This window comes from Ambystoma mexicanum, chromosome 6q (assembly GCF_040938575.1).
Source record: "Ambystoma mexicanum isolate Mex_15411 chromosome 6q, UKY_AmexF1_1, whole genome shotgun sequence".
Classification (NCBI taxonomy): Eukaryota; Metazoa; Chordata; class Amphibia; order Caudata; family Ambystomatidae; genus Ambystoma; species Ambystoma mexicanum.
Window position 1 is genome coordinate 654,419,027 of NC_090937.1, and position 18,967 is coordinate 654,437,993.

Below are 18,967 nucleotides of genomic sequence, written 5' to 3' on the forward strand. Positions count from 1 at the left end.
AAAAATAGAAGTGGCCATGACAATATTCGTAGGGTGGTGGATCTAATCGCCTTGATCCCTTGAATTGCGGGCGGTCTGTCCCTCCTATCCCTGGACCTATCCCTGGATGCATATCGGGCCTTCGACAGCATGTCTTGGGAGTACCTACATGCTCTCTTATCAGCATATGGATTTGGCCCATCCTTTGCCCGACTAATTATGGCTAATTTCCAAATTCCAGCAACCAGAATTAAGGTTAATGCGCGTAGATCGCCATTGATTCCCCTAGGCAGAGGCACAAGGCAAGGCTGGCCCCTTAGTCTTTGCCCTAGCAATAGAACCCCTGGCGCAGATGATGCATACTCACCCCTGTGTATTCGGACCAATTTATAGGGGGAACACAGATAAGATAGCACTATATGCTGATGACATTACCTACAGTCTCCAGGATCCTCTGGTGTCTCTCTCGACACTCCTTGAGGAATCTGACCTTATTTATGGCTTCTGCATTAATTATAAGAAATCAGTGTGGCTTATGACCTTGGAACCTCCTGAGATCCAACGTAGTCTGCAATCAGCTTTTCACTTTAAATGGGCAGACCAGGAAATCACATATTTAGGGGTTCATATTACTAATAGTTACAGGGCTCTCCTCTGGACTAATATTCCCGTACTCTGCAAAGAGGTCAAAGATACGCATCGGCAATGCGAGATGATGGAGATCTCTTGGCTGGGGCGTGCCAACGCGGTCAAAATGACCTTGCTCCCGAGGCTCCTATATACCTTCCGGTCCTTGCCAATCGTTGTCCCAGAGTTAGATCTACTAGAAATACAGAAAGCTGTGGGGTGATTTATTTGGCAGGGTAAAGCCCCGAGAATTCCTTGCAAAATACTTCTGAGATCAAGAGAGCTGGGAGGGCTAGAGGTCCCATCGATTCAACGCTATATTCTGGCTTCGCAGATAGCCCCAATGTTGGATTGGGCATCAGAAGAGTGGCAAAGGAAATGGAAAGCATTGGAACAGGTCGATTTACCGTTTCCCTTAACTCATCTCCCGTTCCTCCCTAAAACCTTGAGGGATACACAACGGGGCCTCTTGGAATTAATTAGTTCTACTCATCACTGGGATAAAGCTTGCTCTTAACTGGGATTAAAGTCGGGACTAAGCCCCACTCTCCCCAGTACTCCAAAATCCAGAGTTGTCTGCAGGCCTTGAAAAAATGGTGCTTGCATGATGGGAATCGTCCAGGGTTCTATGGTTAAGAGACATATACAAAGAAGGGATACCACGTACGTTTGTAGAATGTAAAGAAAAGTTTAAGATCCCCAAGACAGAGCGATTCAGATACGCTCAACTCTGTCAATGGGTGTCAAACAATCAGGTTAAGCAAGCGGGATGCTGTCCACCTAAAGGAATAGAATTCAGGGTGCTAGAAGGCCAGGAAACACAAATAATATCCACCTGCTACTGATTACTGGAAAATGCTTCTCTAGAAGATAGACTGCATTATATGATATGCTGGGAAAGGGAACTGGGGATTGAAATCTCAGAGGGATCCTGGCAAAAAATGTGTTCTCAAACTCATAAGAGCTCCTGCTGTACACATTAGAGAAGGGGCCATCAAATCATGTTATAGGTGGTATATGACCCCTCAAAAGCTGCATGCGATCCACCATGATCATTAAGACCGTTGTTGGCATAGGTGTGGGCAGTTGGGAGACCTTGCTCACATGTGGTGGCACTGCCCAATCATACAAACTTATTGGCAGGAGATTCACTCTAGGATAAAGGACATTAGAGGTGGCCTACTACCTATGTGTGCACTGACCTTGCCGTTTGGGGATGTCCCTGAAGATGGCACCCACCCATTGACAGGTGCGGAAAGAATAAACTGTGCACGTTTCTGGAAGTCTGCAGAGGGCCTCTGTACTTCATATGGTGGGTAAAAGTGTGGGAGATTATAGCCATGGAAAAGCTTACCGCAGTTATCAGATTGCATGGCGAAATCTTCCCGCACCTGGGCCCATTTTCTGAATTTTGTCCAGGAGAGATAAGATATGTTTTTTCACCCAAAAATCCTTTAAAATCTGTTTTAAAGTGGACAATGCAACCGTGCATTTGATAAAGGAGGAGCCAGTAGTCTTCATCTGAAATTGGGAGCTCACAAAGCTGTCTTGGTCTAGTTGTGTTATTTTTTGTAAAATATTTGTATCTGGTTAGTATAAACCTTTACAAAGATGTTTTATAATAGGACAACGTAAACAACAAAACGAAATAAACATTATTATTTACAAAGCAAAAATAAAACCATTACAGTCCCTATATACATTCTTTTAAAAGTAAAAACAGAACATGAATAAAAGTCGTGTTATTGTACTTTTGTTGTTTTCATTTGTTTCAGTTATCTACTTTTGTTGGGAGGTTTAATTACAAAATGTGGAAACGAAATGTATATTTACTATGTTGGCAGTGTTAGGGCAATGACATGCATTATGTGCATCAATATTTCAATAAAAAGACAATTTGGAGAAAATAAAGTGTACTATAGTTACCAGTCATTCCATGGCTCTTCATCTTTTCCATCCTGTATTCAGCTTTTAAGGAAGGCAAGAGAGCGGCTCCAATAGCAATACCGTCAATCATGGCACTGAACTTAAGCACAATGGGCTTCTTTTCTAAGCCTTCAGGAAGAGGAGGAAACTCTGTGGTTTCAATTGGAGTTTGATTGACACTTGTTGGCGTCTTTTCTGGGAGAAGTGGCGTTGCCATGTCCTCTTTCGGAGGCTGCACGCTGCAAGAAGATCCAATGAAGAATTGAGAGTCATATTACCTGTTGTATAATAACTGCTGTATAACATGTGATGTTTGGCATGGCTTTAATTATTTTGAATGTCAATCTGCTTCACACAAGGGCCAATGACCACTGACCTACCTCTACATGACGGTTCGAGTCTTTGCATCATGATGTACATAACCGTTCAATTTTAAGCTGCATTTGTACATAACCTCTTAATTATATTTTGTATTTTCGCTGTAACCTCTTTGTAAATAACCACTGTAATATTCTGTATATCTGGCTGTATCTTTTGTCTATCCTATTGTAACATTGTAACTCATGCCTAAAGTATACCTGTAACTTCCCTACAACTGCGCCCAGATACCCTTGCGTTTGGTGCGCCATACAAATCAATAAACAAACAAATCAAATTACTTACTTGTACCAGGTTTCCCATCATGCTTTGCCTAGGGAAAATGTATTTGAGTGCTTAGCTATAGCCCAACTGTTAAGCTCCGAATGGACACTGAAAATTGACAGTTAATTTGTTTTTTGAGAAAAAGCAAGTGCTTTATGTGATTCTATGTGAATCTGTCAAATCAGTGCTTCCCGAATCCCCCACTGTTGAATCCCATCGACTGAATCCCCTTTCGCAGATCCATCCAGCACCAGTTTCCCTCGCTAAGGGGGTATTTCACCCCTATGTCTACCCCCCAGTCCTCTTCCATCTATGCACTAAATGGGGGGGCACCGCTCCCCCATGCCATGCTGCCCAGTCTGCCCATTGTCCCCTTACCCAACTCCCCCTTTCAAGGAAGCCATGGTATCGACAGAAGAACAGACACAAGTGACCACAGTTCAAGGGTGTTTATTGAACTTCATAAAGGGTTTGAAAAACGCCCATCTAATCCTAAATCTACAGATGGGAGCAAACTATGATCAAATAATAGTAACGCAGTCCTAGTGGTGTCTTGTGAAAATAAAAAGGGCCTATACTATTAAACCTATTGCCAATCCTTACCTCTAAATACAAATAGTGTGAGAAACAGTGTTACGAAAAAGAAAGAAGTGATCACAAAATGATATGCCAGGATGTTCAGGCCGTTGGCCTCCCATCCTCACGTTTTCAGCACGGGATAAATGCGGTTCACTCGCGCACAGCACAGTCTCTGTATTCTTTTGCACGAGGATACAGTACAGTCATTAACATCAGGGTCTCTTTGCTTATCAAATTCTCTTCATTCAGAGGGCCTGATGCGGCCAAATAAATGTTCTTTTCCTTTTTCAGATTTTGACAAGTACTAATTTAGGTTATTTGCTATTCACCCCGGATGCCCCTCAGCCAGGCTCAGATCCCTTTAACACAATGGGCCTCATTATAAGTTTGCCGGCCCGTAGTTACCGGACCAGCAAACTACGAGGTCTGCCGATTGGTGCCTAACTGCCCGGCAGGTCCGACCTGCCATGCGAAACAGCACCCGTGAGCAGACCTACCCGGTAGCACCGGCACAGTTATTAACAGTGCCGGCGCTACTGGCCTCCCCAGTCCCATAGAGGCCTATGGGGTTTAAATTGGAATGGGGAGTAATAAATACCGGCACCCGGCAATGGGCAATTACTGGGTCCAGAATGCCCCCGGGAATTGCCAATTGCTGGGTGCTGGTAAAAAAACTACTCCGGCGGCAGCCGTGCGGTAATTACCGGCATGGCTACCGCCATAGTCTTAACGAGGCCCAATGTTTGTCACCTTGGATCCCCCTCATCTGGGCTCAGATCTTCTTAACACAAAGTTCGTAGGATATTCTTTTTCAGGTGACTCACGGTTCACCCCGGATCCCCCTCAGCCGGGCTCAGATCCCTTTCAACACAATTAGTCTCCCTCGGCCGGGCTCAGACCAATATCAATTAACATCAACTATCGAAGACTTTCCAATGTGCACAGGGTTTGGCTTGACCCGTTGCAGGACCACTTTGATTTCACAATTCCTTTCGTTTTAACATTTGCCACCTCTCAGTTGGCTAGCTAACAGAGACCTTTGAATGAACACCCACGTGGTGCCGGACCACTCCGTCTACGGTATCATATCTTGGATTCAAAGTTCAGTCACTCATCTGCTATTTTAATTATATTCGTGCAGCTTGCCGCATACGCTGCACACACTGTTCCGTATGTTTTGAATATACAATGTTGCTGCTTGCAACCTTGGCTTCAACACAGACCGGTTTGGTAGCAGTCTCCCCAACTCACTGGCTGTGCTGACTTCACTGGTGCTACTTTGTTGTAGGAGCCAAGGACAGTACCACAGTGGCAAAAGATTTTCCCCGCCTTGACTATCGATGCGGGAACGCCCCGGGTACCTCCGACACACAATGCAGGATTCTTCAGCTTTGATTCCGGGTCTTATTCTCGAAGGCTCATGAAAGTTACGGTTTTTCTGTGAAAAAGTCAAGGGCACTTCCCCTCCATGCAATCCTTTTCGGTCTTGCCGTCTTTCGCCGTGTATTAAACTGCCATCTTGGAACTGCTCCTTCCTTGTGTGCTTTGCCTTGCTCAGATTGTGCTTTCGTGCTCAGTCTTTTATCCGTGTGGGGAAGTGTGATGGATGTCAGGTTTGAGTATTGAACAGTAATTGCCTGACCATTGTATTGGGACATGTTAGGTATACAGCTCGGGTGTTAGTCAGTTTTCTCTCACAGTGAGCTGTCCGTGAGAAAGTGTTTGTGTTGGAAAAGGGGTGAGGGGATTGAGCTCCTAATCATCCTACCTGGTAGGATGAGGTAAAGGTGTTGCAGGGAAGGGAATACCACATTTTGCCATCCAGTGTCCCACTTCCACTCTCAAAGGACCCCTCATCCAGGTGATCCTCCCACACTGGTCCACCCCGAGGAACTGGATCCAAAAGCGATGGCTATGTCCTGGCCACCTGGATGACAGGTCCCCGGGGACTAGCGGGAGAGACACCATCAAGTTTCTCACACCCTCCTGCCTGCAAATGCCCACCAAACCCACACCCGTACCCCAACCAACAAGCCCCCTACACCTGCCCCATACACCATCCCTGCATGATCTCCTTACCTGCAATCCTTCACTGCACTGTGCTCCACTTCCTGGCTCTTTGCAGTGAACACTCAATATAGAAAGCAGACAATGTTTTTGCTGATCCTGTGTTCGCTGTGCAGTCAGTGGCCCATGGATTCAGTGATGAAAGATTTGATGAATCTATCTTCACCAGAAATTGGTAAAACCATTTAATGGACACAGAAAAATGGCTAGCAGAGAATTCACATAACCCAACTTGCATAGAACAATCCAGAGAAGGATCACAATGTTCACATCCCAGACCTTCTGAACCTTTTCTGAGTGCATAGTGAATGTCACCGATATTTATAATTTCATATGACATGCAATGTGGCCTTTTCAACAATAGGACCCTACATCTCCCTGAGCCACCTCCCACACATTTCTTTCTTTTTACGCACTTCGTCTAAACGCCTGAAGGAAAAATAACTGCACCTTTCCATTCTCTCCACTGTGTGGCCCTGGAAACAAACTGCTCTGCCTATGTGCAAAATGTAGCCATGTCCAACATATCGCATGATCTACTGTGCTGCAAGACAGGTAATGAATGATATACTGAAGGTGGTGCCTAAACCTATGTCTAAGCTAATGCATGCGTGTACCGGTTTCACAACTTGAGTATTGGCAATATAGATGATCGGAAACTTAACTTTGAGAGCTAGGCTTGAACCACTCTGTACTGCTTAAACATTTTTTATTTCTACATTTGTTTGCTGTGTTGAGCAGTGGTAAAAATGCACCACTGTAAATATTTTGCATAAAACAATGTCCCAAAACATAATTCAGCTGCAGCATTTGTGGACAGGTAGGGCCCCATTCAGTCCGGACATTGCCAGAGCTCCTGGACCTAAATTTAATCTAGATGGTCAGGATACAGCTCTGGGTTTAATTAAGCTTGTGCATAAACCTAGAAACAAGACTGAGCTATTGGATGAGATTTACAAGTTTTTGTTAGCAGTATTTTCCAAGGAAATATTCTGCAGGTCATTGGCCACTTGAAAAATGTGCTTCCAGTGGTCCTTGAATAGAACAGTGCTGTGATGAAAACATAAGCCAGTACTCCAATGACCCACACGGTTATACCATACCGCCCGACCTCTCGTCCTTTGAACTATGCAGGAAAAGTACTGAAATGTGTTTAAAAGGCAAACATTTAATTCAAATCACATTATGCAAAATGAAAAACAAATGAACAAAGAATTATGACAGTACTCGGTCAGCAGTAATGTGCCAAAGAGGGCCTTAAGTGGTCTGCCAGGGAGTGAGACTGCCAGGTCCTAGCATACATTCATATGCCTGAATGTCTGTTGCTGGGCAGATGATGTGAGCAGTTGCTTTCCATGATTGGATAGTCACTACCAGTTTGAATGGTGCAGATCCTTAACATTGGTGCACCTGGACGAGTTTCAAGTCCAGATCTTGGCTAAAAAAAGGATTCCTGCAGCCATTCAACAGATTATCATTGGAGCAAAGACCCCTACGAAGAAGTGCAGTCCGCTGATGAACAAAAGACATCCATTACAGCTGGCCTGCATTGCCTACAGACAAGTCTTGGTGAAGATATGCTCCTCTTTCATGATCTCGAGAAGGCGCTATTCAGTGCTTCAACCCCTAGACCAGTGGGAACAGCTGGTCTCAACCCCTGATCAAGGATTCATACCTTTGAAAGTGTCCCTGGACCAACTGGTAGACTTACCAGCTCTCTCCTGAGCTACCTCGCTGCAGCCGTCACAATCCTGAGTGCATCCTTGGAACTTGGAGTCTCTTCAGCTTGTACAACAAGAGGTCTGCTCCCGTATTTTCAGCATTCTTGCAGCAACAGAAGATGTGCTGGGTCTGCGTTTTTTTTTTTTTTTTTAAATATGTTTCTTTTGAACAGGCAGGTTATAACAATACATAGCTTAAGCATTCGCGACATGAGGCATAAAACAACTCAATTTGACTCCCTTCCCGCTCCTCCCCCAGGTCTTAGGTTCCTTCTCCCCGTCCCCGCTGGGGATCCCCATCTTGTACAGTTCCCCTGGCTAATTGGGGCTTGAATGTCAGGGCCGGGAAGTTTTGGTCAAAGTCTAAGACCGGACCCCAAATATTATGAAAGCGGTGTAGAAGGCCTGCCCCGGCAGCTGTCACCTTTTCAGCGATCAAGATGTCCCAGATTTTCACCTACCAGAGGGCATGAGAGGAACTTCCGCCGTTTTCCAGGTGCGGGATATCACGTTCCTGCCCGCCAGCAAGCATTGGGATAACAGTTTGGCTTTAGGTCCAGACCTTGGGTAGATTCCAGGAATCGGCGCTCCTAGGAGGATGGGTTCGGGGTCTAGGGGCAGCCGCACCTGAGTAATGTCTGCAATCGTCGCTAGGCATTGTTTCCAAAAGGCTTGAGTCTTGGGGCAGGACCACCACATATGGAAGAAGGAGCCTATTTGGCCGCATTGTCTCCAGCATTGTGGGTCGAGTGTGGGATTCATGTGATGGAGTTTTAGGGGAGGGTAATACCAACGCAGGAGGATCTTGTAGGCGCATTCTCTATTTGTGATGCAAGATGAGGAGGTGTGGGCCCGGGACCAGATATCGACCCAATGTTGGTCCTCAATAGGATGGCCCAAGATCGCTTCTCATTGGGCCATATACCGGGTCTTGGAAATTAGAAAATCAATTTGGAGGGGTTTGTAAAGAGTAGAGATTCTCCCTTGGGGCGGGAGCTCATTAAGAGTCAGTTCAATAGCTGTGGGGGGGCGGGTTGCTGCCTGGCGGGTCTGTGGATGAGTGCACCAGTGGCACAGCTAGATGTACATGAATCTATCCTGTTCTTGAATCTTAAAGAGTTCTTTACAGCGCTCAAAGGTACAGGGTTGGCCCCCTTCGAAGAGTTGCCCTAGGGTCTCCAGGCCTCCTGTAATCCAGCGCCTAAAGTTTCGAGTAGACAGTCCAGGTGAGAAGGTCGGATTCATAAACACGGGGGAGAGGGGGATGAGTCCCGCCAGGATCCTCTTGTTTCAATGCTTTGTCCCAGACCGAGATGGTTTGTTTGGTGGTCGCCAGAAGTTCCCGCCAACGTCCCTGTTCCGGAGGAGGGATAAGTGGGAGAAAGCGTAGTGGGAGCGGTAGCTGCGCTTGTTCAAGCTCCACCCATGTGGGGCGGTTAGTAAGTATCTGCCACGATTGAATACAGGCCAGTTGAGCCGCAACTGGTATTTCTGTAGGTCTGGGAACCCAAGGCCACCGAGCTTTGCGTTGCCCAGCATCGTGGACTTGGGCTTTTTCCCCCCTCCAGATAAACTGCAGCATTTTCTTCTGTAAGTTTTAGAGGGCTGGCGCCGGAATCGGTACCGGAAGTGAGGAACAATCGTCAAGGAATCTCGGTAACAAGTTCATTTTACAGGCTGTGATATGGCCCATTAGCGAGATCTCTTGTGCCGCCCAGTGCTTTAAGTCTGCCTCTAGGTCCGCAAACAGTGGAGGGAAGTTAGCCCGATAGACCTCGCTTGGGTTAGCTGGGATCTGGACTCCCAAGTAGCTGATTCCCCTGGTCGTCCACTGTACTGGGCACAGCGGGATCAGGGCCTCTCGGTCTTCCGGGGACAGGCCCACCGCCATGGCCGCCGACTTCTGGAAGTTGATGGTGAAACCGTGACCTTTCCATAGCTCGCTATCTCAGCCAGGGCCTGAGGGAGGGAAGAGCCGGGCTCCGTGACAGTCAGAAGAACATTGTCTGCATAGAGGGCCACCTTATGGTGGGCTGTGCCTGATTGGAAGCCTTTGATTGCTGGGTTCAGCCTGATCCGTTGGGCGAACAGCTCCATAATTAGTGCAAAGAGGAGCGGTGACAGTGGACATCCTTGTCTGGTTCCGCAGGTTAGGCTGATAGGGGAGGAAAGGGTGCCATTGACTCTGAGAAAGCTTTTGGGCGCATTATACTTTGCCATTGTCATAGTGCAGAATTTCGGGACAAACCCAAAGGCCTCGAGGGTGAGCCTCATAAAAGTCCAGTCTACTTTGTCGAATGCCTTGATTGCGTCCAGGGCCAGAAGCACCAACTCCCGGAAGTCAAGTTCCACCAGGTCCAAGGCCCTACGGATATTGTCGGCCGTGGAGCAGTGTTTGAGGAAGCCACTCTGATCAGCGCCGAATATCTCCGGCAGATGCTGGGACAGTCGAGTTGCTAGAATTTTAGAGTATATATTAGCATCTATATTGAGCAGGGCGATGGGTCTATATGATGCCGGGTTCTTCGGATCGCTCCCATGTTTAGGCAGCAAAACAGTAATGAACTCTTGCATGGATGGGGTTATAATGCCCATGGCCCCGAACGAATTAAACAGCTGTACCAGAGGCGCTAGTAATTGAGGTTTGAAGATCTTATAAAACCTAGTTGTATATCCATCCGGGCCCGGGGCCCAGGACTTGCGGGCTTTTACCGCCTCGTCCACTTCCTCGTCAGTGATCGGCGCCTCCAGAGATCATACGCCGCTCTTTTATACCTGCTTTCCATAGGTATTCCCTCTGTTCTTTCATGTCTCGTACCGGGGCGGTCATCATTTGGGTCAGGTGGGCCGTCGCGAGCCGTAGTTTGTCTTGGTCAGCATATTGGATTTTGCCGCGTTGATCCCGTAGGCCCACAATCGTGTTATTGCTCTTTGACTTGGCAAGTTTGGCCACCAGTAATTTGTTTGCTTTGTTGTTCTTAGCATAGTAAAACTGTTTGGCTTTTGCCATTTGGTGGGCAGTATGTTCAGCATAGTGGGCCTCGATCTTTTTTTGCGCTATCTGGATAGCTCGCTGAGTTTTGGGTATTCAGCCCTTCTTCTTATGGGTCCTTTCTGCTTTTTCGAGTTCTTCCTCTAGGCTCTGGCAAATTTGTCGTTTATGCCTATGATAGGCCACTCCCTGTGCAATCAGTTCCCCCCGCACCACTGCCTTCATTGCGTCCCAGTTGTTGGCGGAGGAGGTGTCTTCGCTAGGGTTCTCCTTAAAGAAGTTGTTGATCGTGGTCGCGATCGCGTCCCTGAGTGGCATCTCGTTAAGAATCGGGTCATATAGCGTCCATCTGCGCTGTTGGGGATTAGGTGGTCGCTGTATTCGGATTTCCAGGGTTACCGGGGCGTGGTCAGACAAGATTCTGGAGCCAATTGTCACATCGTTGGTGAACATGAAGATTTGCAGGGATACTAAGAGAAGGTCAATCCTGGAGAACGTTCTGTGAACATAAGAATAGAAGGAAAAATCTTTTTCGGATGGGTGGATTACCCTCCATGAATCCACTACGCCCAGAGTTCTGAATAATTGCAGGAGAGCCAAGGCGATTGCGAGGTCCCCTGCAGAGGGCGGGTGCGACTTGTCTTTTATGGGGCCCGGGAACCCATTGAAATCACCACCAATCACTATCTGGCCCTCCAGGAAGGGTGAGAGAGTCGTACTTAGTGATTCATAGAAAAGCGCCTGGCCTGAGTTTGGCGCGTATACTGAGATTACAGAGTATAATTGTCCCCGCAGCAAACATTTCACTACCATAAACCGCCCCTCCGGGCAGCCCATAGAGTCCAGAATTTGAGGGTTCAGCCCCTTCCCGAATAGAATTGCTGTGCCCCCCCCTCTTGGAGTTCCCAGATGCAAAAAGTTGTTTCTGAAAGTTTCAGGAGCGTAGGCGGCCTTGGTCTGCCGGCAGTAGGTGGGTCTCCTGTAGCATAGCTACTGCCGCATTGTCATTCTGAAGTTTCTGTAGGATGGACTTGCGTTTAGCAGGTGAATTCAGACCCTTAACATTCAGGGTTCTGAGGAAGGGGGGAAGATGTAGAAGGATCAGCCATCATGTCGCGGAATGTGTGGCCATTCATTAACCTGCCTTTGGGGTTTTTGCTCGGACCGCCAACGGGAGGTCCGAGATTTAACTGGGGGTGGACGACCTTTTATGGGTCTAGACCCCCCCCCCCCCCCTGGCCAACAGGGCCATATGAAAGTGTGTAGCAAACATGGCTAAAGTTACAAATAGTCTAAATGGATTGTTCCAAGGACTCATAGGTGGATTGTGCCTTGGAAATGGGCATGAACTGTGGAATGATGCCCGCTGCAGTAGGGATGAAGCTCATCTGTGTTCCTGTGGGTGCGGATCGGCTCCAAGGTGCCGGGCCGGTGAGCTGGGGCAGAAAGCGCCGGTGGCCCCATCATGGGACCATGCCCGGCTAGTTCCTCTTTCGGAATCTCGGGACTCTCGACCAGGAATTTTGTGTGGGATTAGGGGAGGCCACAGGGTCCGAGTCAGCCGTCGCCTCTGTGGCCGGTGAAGGCGAAGGCCTGGAGGCGTCTGGGTGCAAGATGTTTTCAGCATCTTCCAGGTGGCTAATTTTCCTTAGTGAGCCCTTGTAGGAGAAATGCAAGGCTGTGGGAAAGAGCCATCTGTAACAGATTTTTTGAGCTTGAAGAAGAGTGGTTAACCGGCGGAGGGCTTGCCTCTTCTGGAGAGTAAGAGGAGATAGATCTTGAGAAATCTGGGGGGAGGCCCCCTGGAATGTGATCTCATCTTTGGAGCTGCTTATTGCCAAGATGGTTTCTTTCGTGGTAAAAAAGTGCACCCTGGTGATGACATCGGGCGGGCCGTCTGACTCCACTCCGCAACGGGGGCTCAGCCTGTGGGTGCGGTCTAGGAGAAGCTGTGAGTCTTCAAGGTCGGGGAGGAGAGTCTGAAAGAAGAGGCCCACGTATTCAGCCAACCCCTTGTCCGTAGGTTGTTGCGCCGGGCCCTATTTTCCAGGTCCTCCTGCTTGTATTCTAGGATGTCGCAGAAGTTTAATGGAGCGCTGGACCTCTGTAAGGGCGGAGGTATGGTCTTGGGTGCGATCCTCAACCTCACCCAACCTCTGTTCCACCTCCAAGACCCTTTTGTCCGTACTCTCTAGATTGGTAGTAAGTTCCGTCATACAAGACCGGAATTCTGATTTGATGACAGCCATAAATTCACGGATATCTTCTTTGGTCGCTAAGGGTCCCTTGTTGTCTAGAGATTCTCGTGAAGCTGAGAGGCAAGGGTCCTGTTTCTTCGCTTTGTGGGATGACATTAACATCGTTGCTATATCCGAGGTCTTGGTGGATTTCTGTACCTTGGACATTGCGTTGCTTGTTGGTGGCGGGACAGTGGCCGCAAGGAGCACTGCAACAGTGAAGGCGAACTGCTACGGGAGCCGTCCAAGTACCCCCAGAGCCCCGCAAGAGGCTAAGGTGAGCTACCCATGTGGGTTATATGCTTATTCCGCGGGGAGCAGGGTCGTGGGCCGGGGCGCCCCAGGAAAAGTTCAGGGAGAGGAGCATGCGGGCCAGGACTACCTTTAACTCGTGTCTGGGTCCCTTTGGGATGGCGCATAATTTCCAGGCGGCGCTGATTGTGCATTCAGAGAGACTCCAAACGTGGCCTTCCGGTACCTCCCCGGCGCCCCCCCCAGGAGCCGTGCCACCTCCGGTGGCTATCTGTGTATGTCCATAGGCTAGTGGAATGGCCTCGCCAGGAGGAACAGAGGAGCCACCAGCACGGCCCGCGGCGACCCCCGTCTGCCAGGCGGGGGGGGAGAGGGGAGGTGTAGCTGCAGAGTGGTGTGGGCCGGGCCGCCCCAGGAGGAAGAGAGGGGGGAGGGAACACAAAGCGGGAGCCCACAGATTTGTGTCCATTACGTGTCAGTGATAATGTGGTTTAGGTCTTGTTCCCATTTCTCTTTTACTCCCTGGGTGGCAAGTCTGCAATTTGATATTACTATCTTATATAGTGTGACGGCCGTTGTTTTGGAGTTCCCTGCAGTGAACATATATATCCCACACCCAAGTGTATTATGGGTTCTGTCGGGAACTCTCCCCAGACCGCTGCCATAGCTGATCTCATGCACAAGTAATGCAGTTTCTAAAGCGGTGTGTTACCTCTTATGTACTTAATTCATATTTTCCCTCAGTATGAATTGCTTTTCTGAGAAGAGGTCTCCAAAAAGATGAATGCCCTCGTATTTCCAGTGTGTGGCAATCTTTATATCTTGTGGGGGGGTATGTAGTGCGCCTCCCACAACGGCATATTTGGGTGGTACAAAACCTCCTGTCCAGATATCCCTGCTATCCTAGCCCAGGCGGCGCACGTTACCAATGGGGGATCAGTGGTATGGGTATGTCGGGGACGCATTGATGCTGCTTTATGCAAGAGTTGGGCAGGAGTTCTCTTGTGTTTGTCCATTGTTGTACCTGTAGGTCGACAGAGGTCCACTGTGACGCATAGTGGGCATGTGCTGCCAGGTAATACAATTCGAAACCGGGGGCTGCCAGTCCCCCATTTAGATATGGACAGGAGAGTTTCCGCCACACTACTCTCGCCTGGCACTTTCACACGAATGCTGCGCATGCTCCCTGAATTTTTGAGAAAAAAGATCGGCCCGGCCCCACCGTTACAGTACTAAATAGGTAAAACAGCTTGGGTAAAATCATCATTTTGACCAGTGCTAGCCTGCCCATGAGAGACATTGGTAGGGATCGCCATCGTTCAAGTTTAGTGCATAATGTTACAGCAAGTGTCTCATAATTTAAGGCACAGGTGAGTTGTGGTGACCTTGCCACTTGTACTCACAGGTATATCACCTGGGTGGGACTCCACTGTAGTCCATGGAGTGTCATAGGTTTCGAGGTTGCATTTGTCAGAGGAAATATCTCAGATTTGGAGGTGTTCAAATGAAGCCCAGAGTATTTCCCAAATTCTATGACGGCGTTCAAAGCTTTCTCTATGTTACGTTCAGGGTTCCTTAAGTATACCATGATTTCCTCAGCATATAACGTGATGATCTCAATTCTGCCTACGAGTTGGATCCCGAGCCTACTGAATCGTTGCCTCATTAAATCGGCTAATGGCCCTATAACTAGCGCAAACAAAAGGGGGGACAATGGACAGCCTTGACGTGTGCCTCCTGCAAGTTCTATTAGTTCTGAGAGTTTCCCATTGACACAGACCCTGGCGTGTGGTTGGGTGTATAACACTCTGATCCATTTTATGAAATTCGAGCCGAACCCATAATTGTGTAGGACTCTGAACAAGAAGGGCCAGTAGACAGTGTTGAAGGCCTTCTGCATGTCCAGTGCTAGTGCCACCTCTTGCGTGTTCTTGAGAATCGAGTTCAATACATCAAAACAGCAACGGATGTTTGTTGCTGTTGATATACCTGGTATAAACCCGGCTTGATCCCTGTGGACCATGTGCGTCATCAGGGGAGTCAGCCGTGTAGCAAGGATTTTCGCGAACATTTTTGCATCTGTGTTAATCAATGAGAGCAGTCTGTAGGAGCCACAGTCTTCGGGGGTTTTGCCAGGCTTGAGCAATAGCGTTATCATCGCCTCTCGTATGGACCCAGGTAGCCTGTCTGTATCTAGGGCTTCTGTCCAGACTACGTGAGTCTGGGCACCAGGAGGCTGGTGAATTCTCTATAAAACTCGGCCCCAAGGCTGTCGGAGCCCGGTGCCTTACAGTTGGGTAGGGATTTAATCGCTTCAGCAATCTCCTCATTCGTAATCGGGGCCTCTAGAGTTTCTTTCGTCCCTTCAGATAGACGTGTGGTAGGTATGTTGATAAATATTTATCTATCTCTGCTTCTGTGGCTGTGCTTTGGAGAGAGTAAAGCTGGGAGTAGAAGGAACAATTTACTTACATGTAACTGTTGTTCTCCAGCATGGGTCTGGCATGGATTCACATATTCACATGCTCATGAATATTCCATCGTTAGGCTGGGAATCCTCGGTAAAGAAAAAATCAGTATCAGTTTTGTTTCTGATCTGTCTTTCTTAGTAGTAACCAATCACTGGTCTCTGGGTCATACTACCCACAGCCAGTGACTGCCCTCTCCCCTAAGCCCCGCCTCTGGCAGCCATCTTCAGATTTGGTAGCACGTAAAGTGGCAGTATGACGAGCCACAGAGGGGTAGGAGGGAGGGTTTGCATGTGAATCCATGCCAGACCCATGCTGGAGAACAACAGTTACAGGTAAGTAACTTCTTCCTTCTCCAGCATGGGGTCTGGCATGGATTCACATACTCATGAATATAAGAATACATAGCAGTACACACATGCACAACCATGGGAGGTGGCAAAAGGCTCAACATTAAGCATTACATAAACTCAACATTAAGCAACTCTTACCTCCCCACCAGGCCCACCTTCCGGCGAACAGGTTGCGCAGCACTGCTTGGCTGACTCTGGACTCCTCCCTGGAATCCCAGTCGACGCAGTAGAATCTCGTGAAGGTGTGCGTCGACCTCCACGTAGCAGCCCTGCAGATGTCCAGCAAGGGCACACCAGATAAGAATGCTGTGGTAGCAGCGATCGCTCTGGTCGAATGGGCTCTCGGATGGCCGGGCAACGGTCGGTTTGCCAACAGGTGACAGTGCATGATGCAGCCGGACAGCCATCTGGAAATGGAAGCCTTCGAGAGAGCCTTACCTTGGTTCACAGGTCCAAAGTTCACAAACAGCTGTGACGTCTTCTGAAAACTCTTTGTGCGGTCCACGTAGAACTTCAGCGCTCTAGCCACATCCAGCGAGTGCAAAGTCCTCTCAGCCGGCGACAAAGGCGACGTGAAGAAAACTGGTAACACCAAGGGCTCGTTGAGGTGGAAGTCTGACGGCACCTTGGGCATAAAGGTGGGGTGCGTCCTCAGCACCACCGTCGTGTCGTGAAAAGTCAAGTATGGAGGCTTGCAGGATAGGGCCTGGATCTCTCCCGCTCGTCGTGCGGAGGTGATGGCCACAAGGAAAGCCATCTTCCACGACAAGAACTTCAACGGCGCCTAATGCAGAGGCTCGAATGGCGCCCCCATGAGCCTAGACAGCACCACGTTGAGTTCCCACGCCGGGGCAGGAGCCTTCACCGGCGGGAACCATCGGAACAGTTCCTTCATAAATTCCTGCACCAGGCGATGAGACCACAAGGACGCCCGTCCCGTAGTTCTGGTGTATCGGGAGATCGCAGCCAGATGTATCTTGATGGAAGCGTGAGCTAGTCCAGCCTTGGTCAGCGACAGTAGGTACGGCAGTACTTGAGGGGCCGTAATCCGCTGAGGGTTAATCTTCTGTACATGACACCAGACAGAGAACCTCTTCCACTTATGTCCGTAGCACTTGAGAGTTGAGGACGCCCTGGCCTTTGCAAGAACCTCTCTGCAGTCAGCCGGGATATCATAGCCTCCAAACTCCAGTGCTGCAGGAGCAGGCCTGCAAGTTCAGCGACTCCGGGTCGTGATGAAGGATGGCGCCTCCTTCTCTGGAAAGAGGATCTGCGTCCGTCGGCAGCTTGACCGGTAGGGACGCCGACAAGTCCAGAAGGTCCGGGAACCAGATCTGCCTCGGCCACACCGGTGCGACGAGGATCATCCTGCACCGGGACCTCTTGAGCTGGTTGATGAGTCGGAGCGGCAACGGAGGGAACGCATATAGGAACAGGCCGTCCCAGGAGAACGAGAAAGCATCGCCCACGCTCTTTGGTTGGGGAAACCTGTTGGCGAAACTCTGGCACTTGGAGTTCGTCACCATCGTGAACAGGTCGCTCTGGGGTTTGCCCCATCGCTGAAAGAGTCGGTCCACTTGATCCTGGCGTAGTTCCCACTTGTGACACGAGCGCAGCTCTCTGTTGAGTGAGTCAGCGATGGTGTTTTTTATCCCTGCCAGATGAAACGGCACCAGAAACATCCCTTGGGCAACGGCCCAATGCCACAGATCCTGGGCTTCCTTGGATAGGGCTGGGGATCTGGTTCTGCCCTGCTTCCAGATGTAGAACATCGTGGTGGTGTTGTCAGTGAAGATCCTCACCACCTTGCCCTTGAGAGACGGGAGAAAGGACCCGAGGGCCCAGAACACTACCCGGAGCTCCAGGATGTTGATGTGGAGCGGCTTCTCCTCCGGGAGCCAAAGGCCTCTCGCGTGAAGATCTCCGGTGTGCGCTCCCCAACCCTCCAGGGAGGCATCCGTCGTCACCGTCGCCTGGTGGGCCAGGGTCTGAAAGTCTGTCCCTGCCGCTAGATGAGCACGGTTGCCCCACCACCGGATCGCTCGTCGGAAGGTCTTGTTGAGAGGGATCCTGTCCTCGAAGCTGCCCATCGAGGAACTCCTGTAGAGGGCGCATCTGCAGCCTGCACAGGCACACGAGATAAATGCAAGAGGACATCATCCCGAGGAGGGACTTGATGGACCTCACCCTGGCCACGTCCGTGGCCAGCAGATGCTGCACCTTGCCTATGATGGCCTTTGTCCTTTCCTCCGACGGCGAGGCCAGACGCGCCACTGTGTCGAGCTTGGCTCCCAGAAACAGTGCGACTTGAGAGGGGACCAGGTGCGACTTGGGGAAGTTGATGGGAAACCCCAGCTCCGTGAGCTCCCTTGTCCTTGCGCGGATGAGCAAATCGTCCAGGTAGGGGTAGACGTGGATCCCCTGCAGGCGCAGCTGCACCGCCACTGGAGCGAGGCACTTGGTGAAAACCCTGGGTGCAAACTTCCATCTGTATGGGAGGGCCTTGAACTGGTAGTGCCGCCCTTGGACCACGAACCTGAGGAACTTCCGGTGTCCTTTTAGAATGGGAATGTGAAAGTATGCATCCTCCAAATCCAACGACGACAGGAAATCGCCCTCCTCCAGCTGTCCCAGCACGTGCTGGAGGGTGACCATCCGGAACGTCTGTGCTGTGCCTTGATGTACTTGTTCAGTCGTCGCAGGTCCAGGATGGGTCGCCACCCTCCTGTCTTCTTTTTCACGAGGAAGTACCTTGAGTATACTCCGGAGCCCTGGAGCCTCTTTTGGACGAGCTCGATGGCACCTTTCTTGAGCATCGCCCTTACCTCCAACAGCAGTTGAGGGACGTGGTTTTCCTTCCTGGCCACGGGAGGAATGCAGGGGCACTTTTTTAGAAATTTGAGGGCGTGGGCCTGGGCCAGGGCGTACAGCACCCAACGGTCGGTGGAGATGGACTCCCACACGCTGACGAACTTCACCAGCCGGCCTCCCACCGGGGTGCTTCGGTAGGGGTCTGACGCCACGGTCGGTTCAATCTTGCTTGGAGGACGCCTTGCCGCCTTGGCCTCCATGGCGACGACGGCAGGATCCACCCGACTTGCCTCGTCCTCTATAGGCTTCCTGC

At 49.8% G+C, this 18,967-nt stretch overlaps 1 protein-coding gene across 11 annotated transcripts in view; it reads right to left on the reverse strand.

The window, feature by feature from the left end:
* The window catches only part of BLTP1 (bridge-like lipid transfer protein family member 1), a 2,946,455-nt gene that overhangs the window by 839,717 nt on the left and 2,087,771 nt on the right, over nt 1–18,967 (reverse strand). For all 11 annotated transcript variants that reach the window (XM_069631149.1, XM_069631145.1, XM_069631146.1 and 8 more), the window contains one exon: nt 2,533–2,771. In XM_069631149.1, the coding sequence (XP_069487250.1) occupies nt 2,533–2,771 (239 nt within the window). The remainder of the gene's footprint in view (nt 1–2,532; nt 2,772–18,967) is intronic.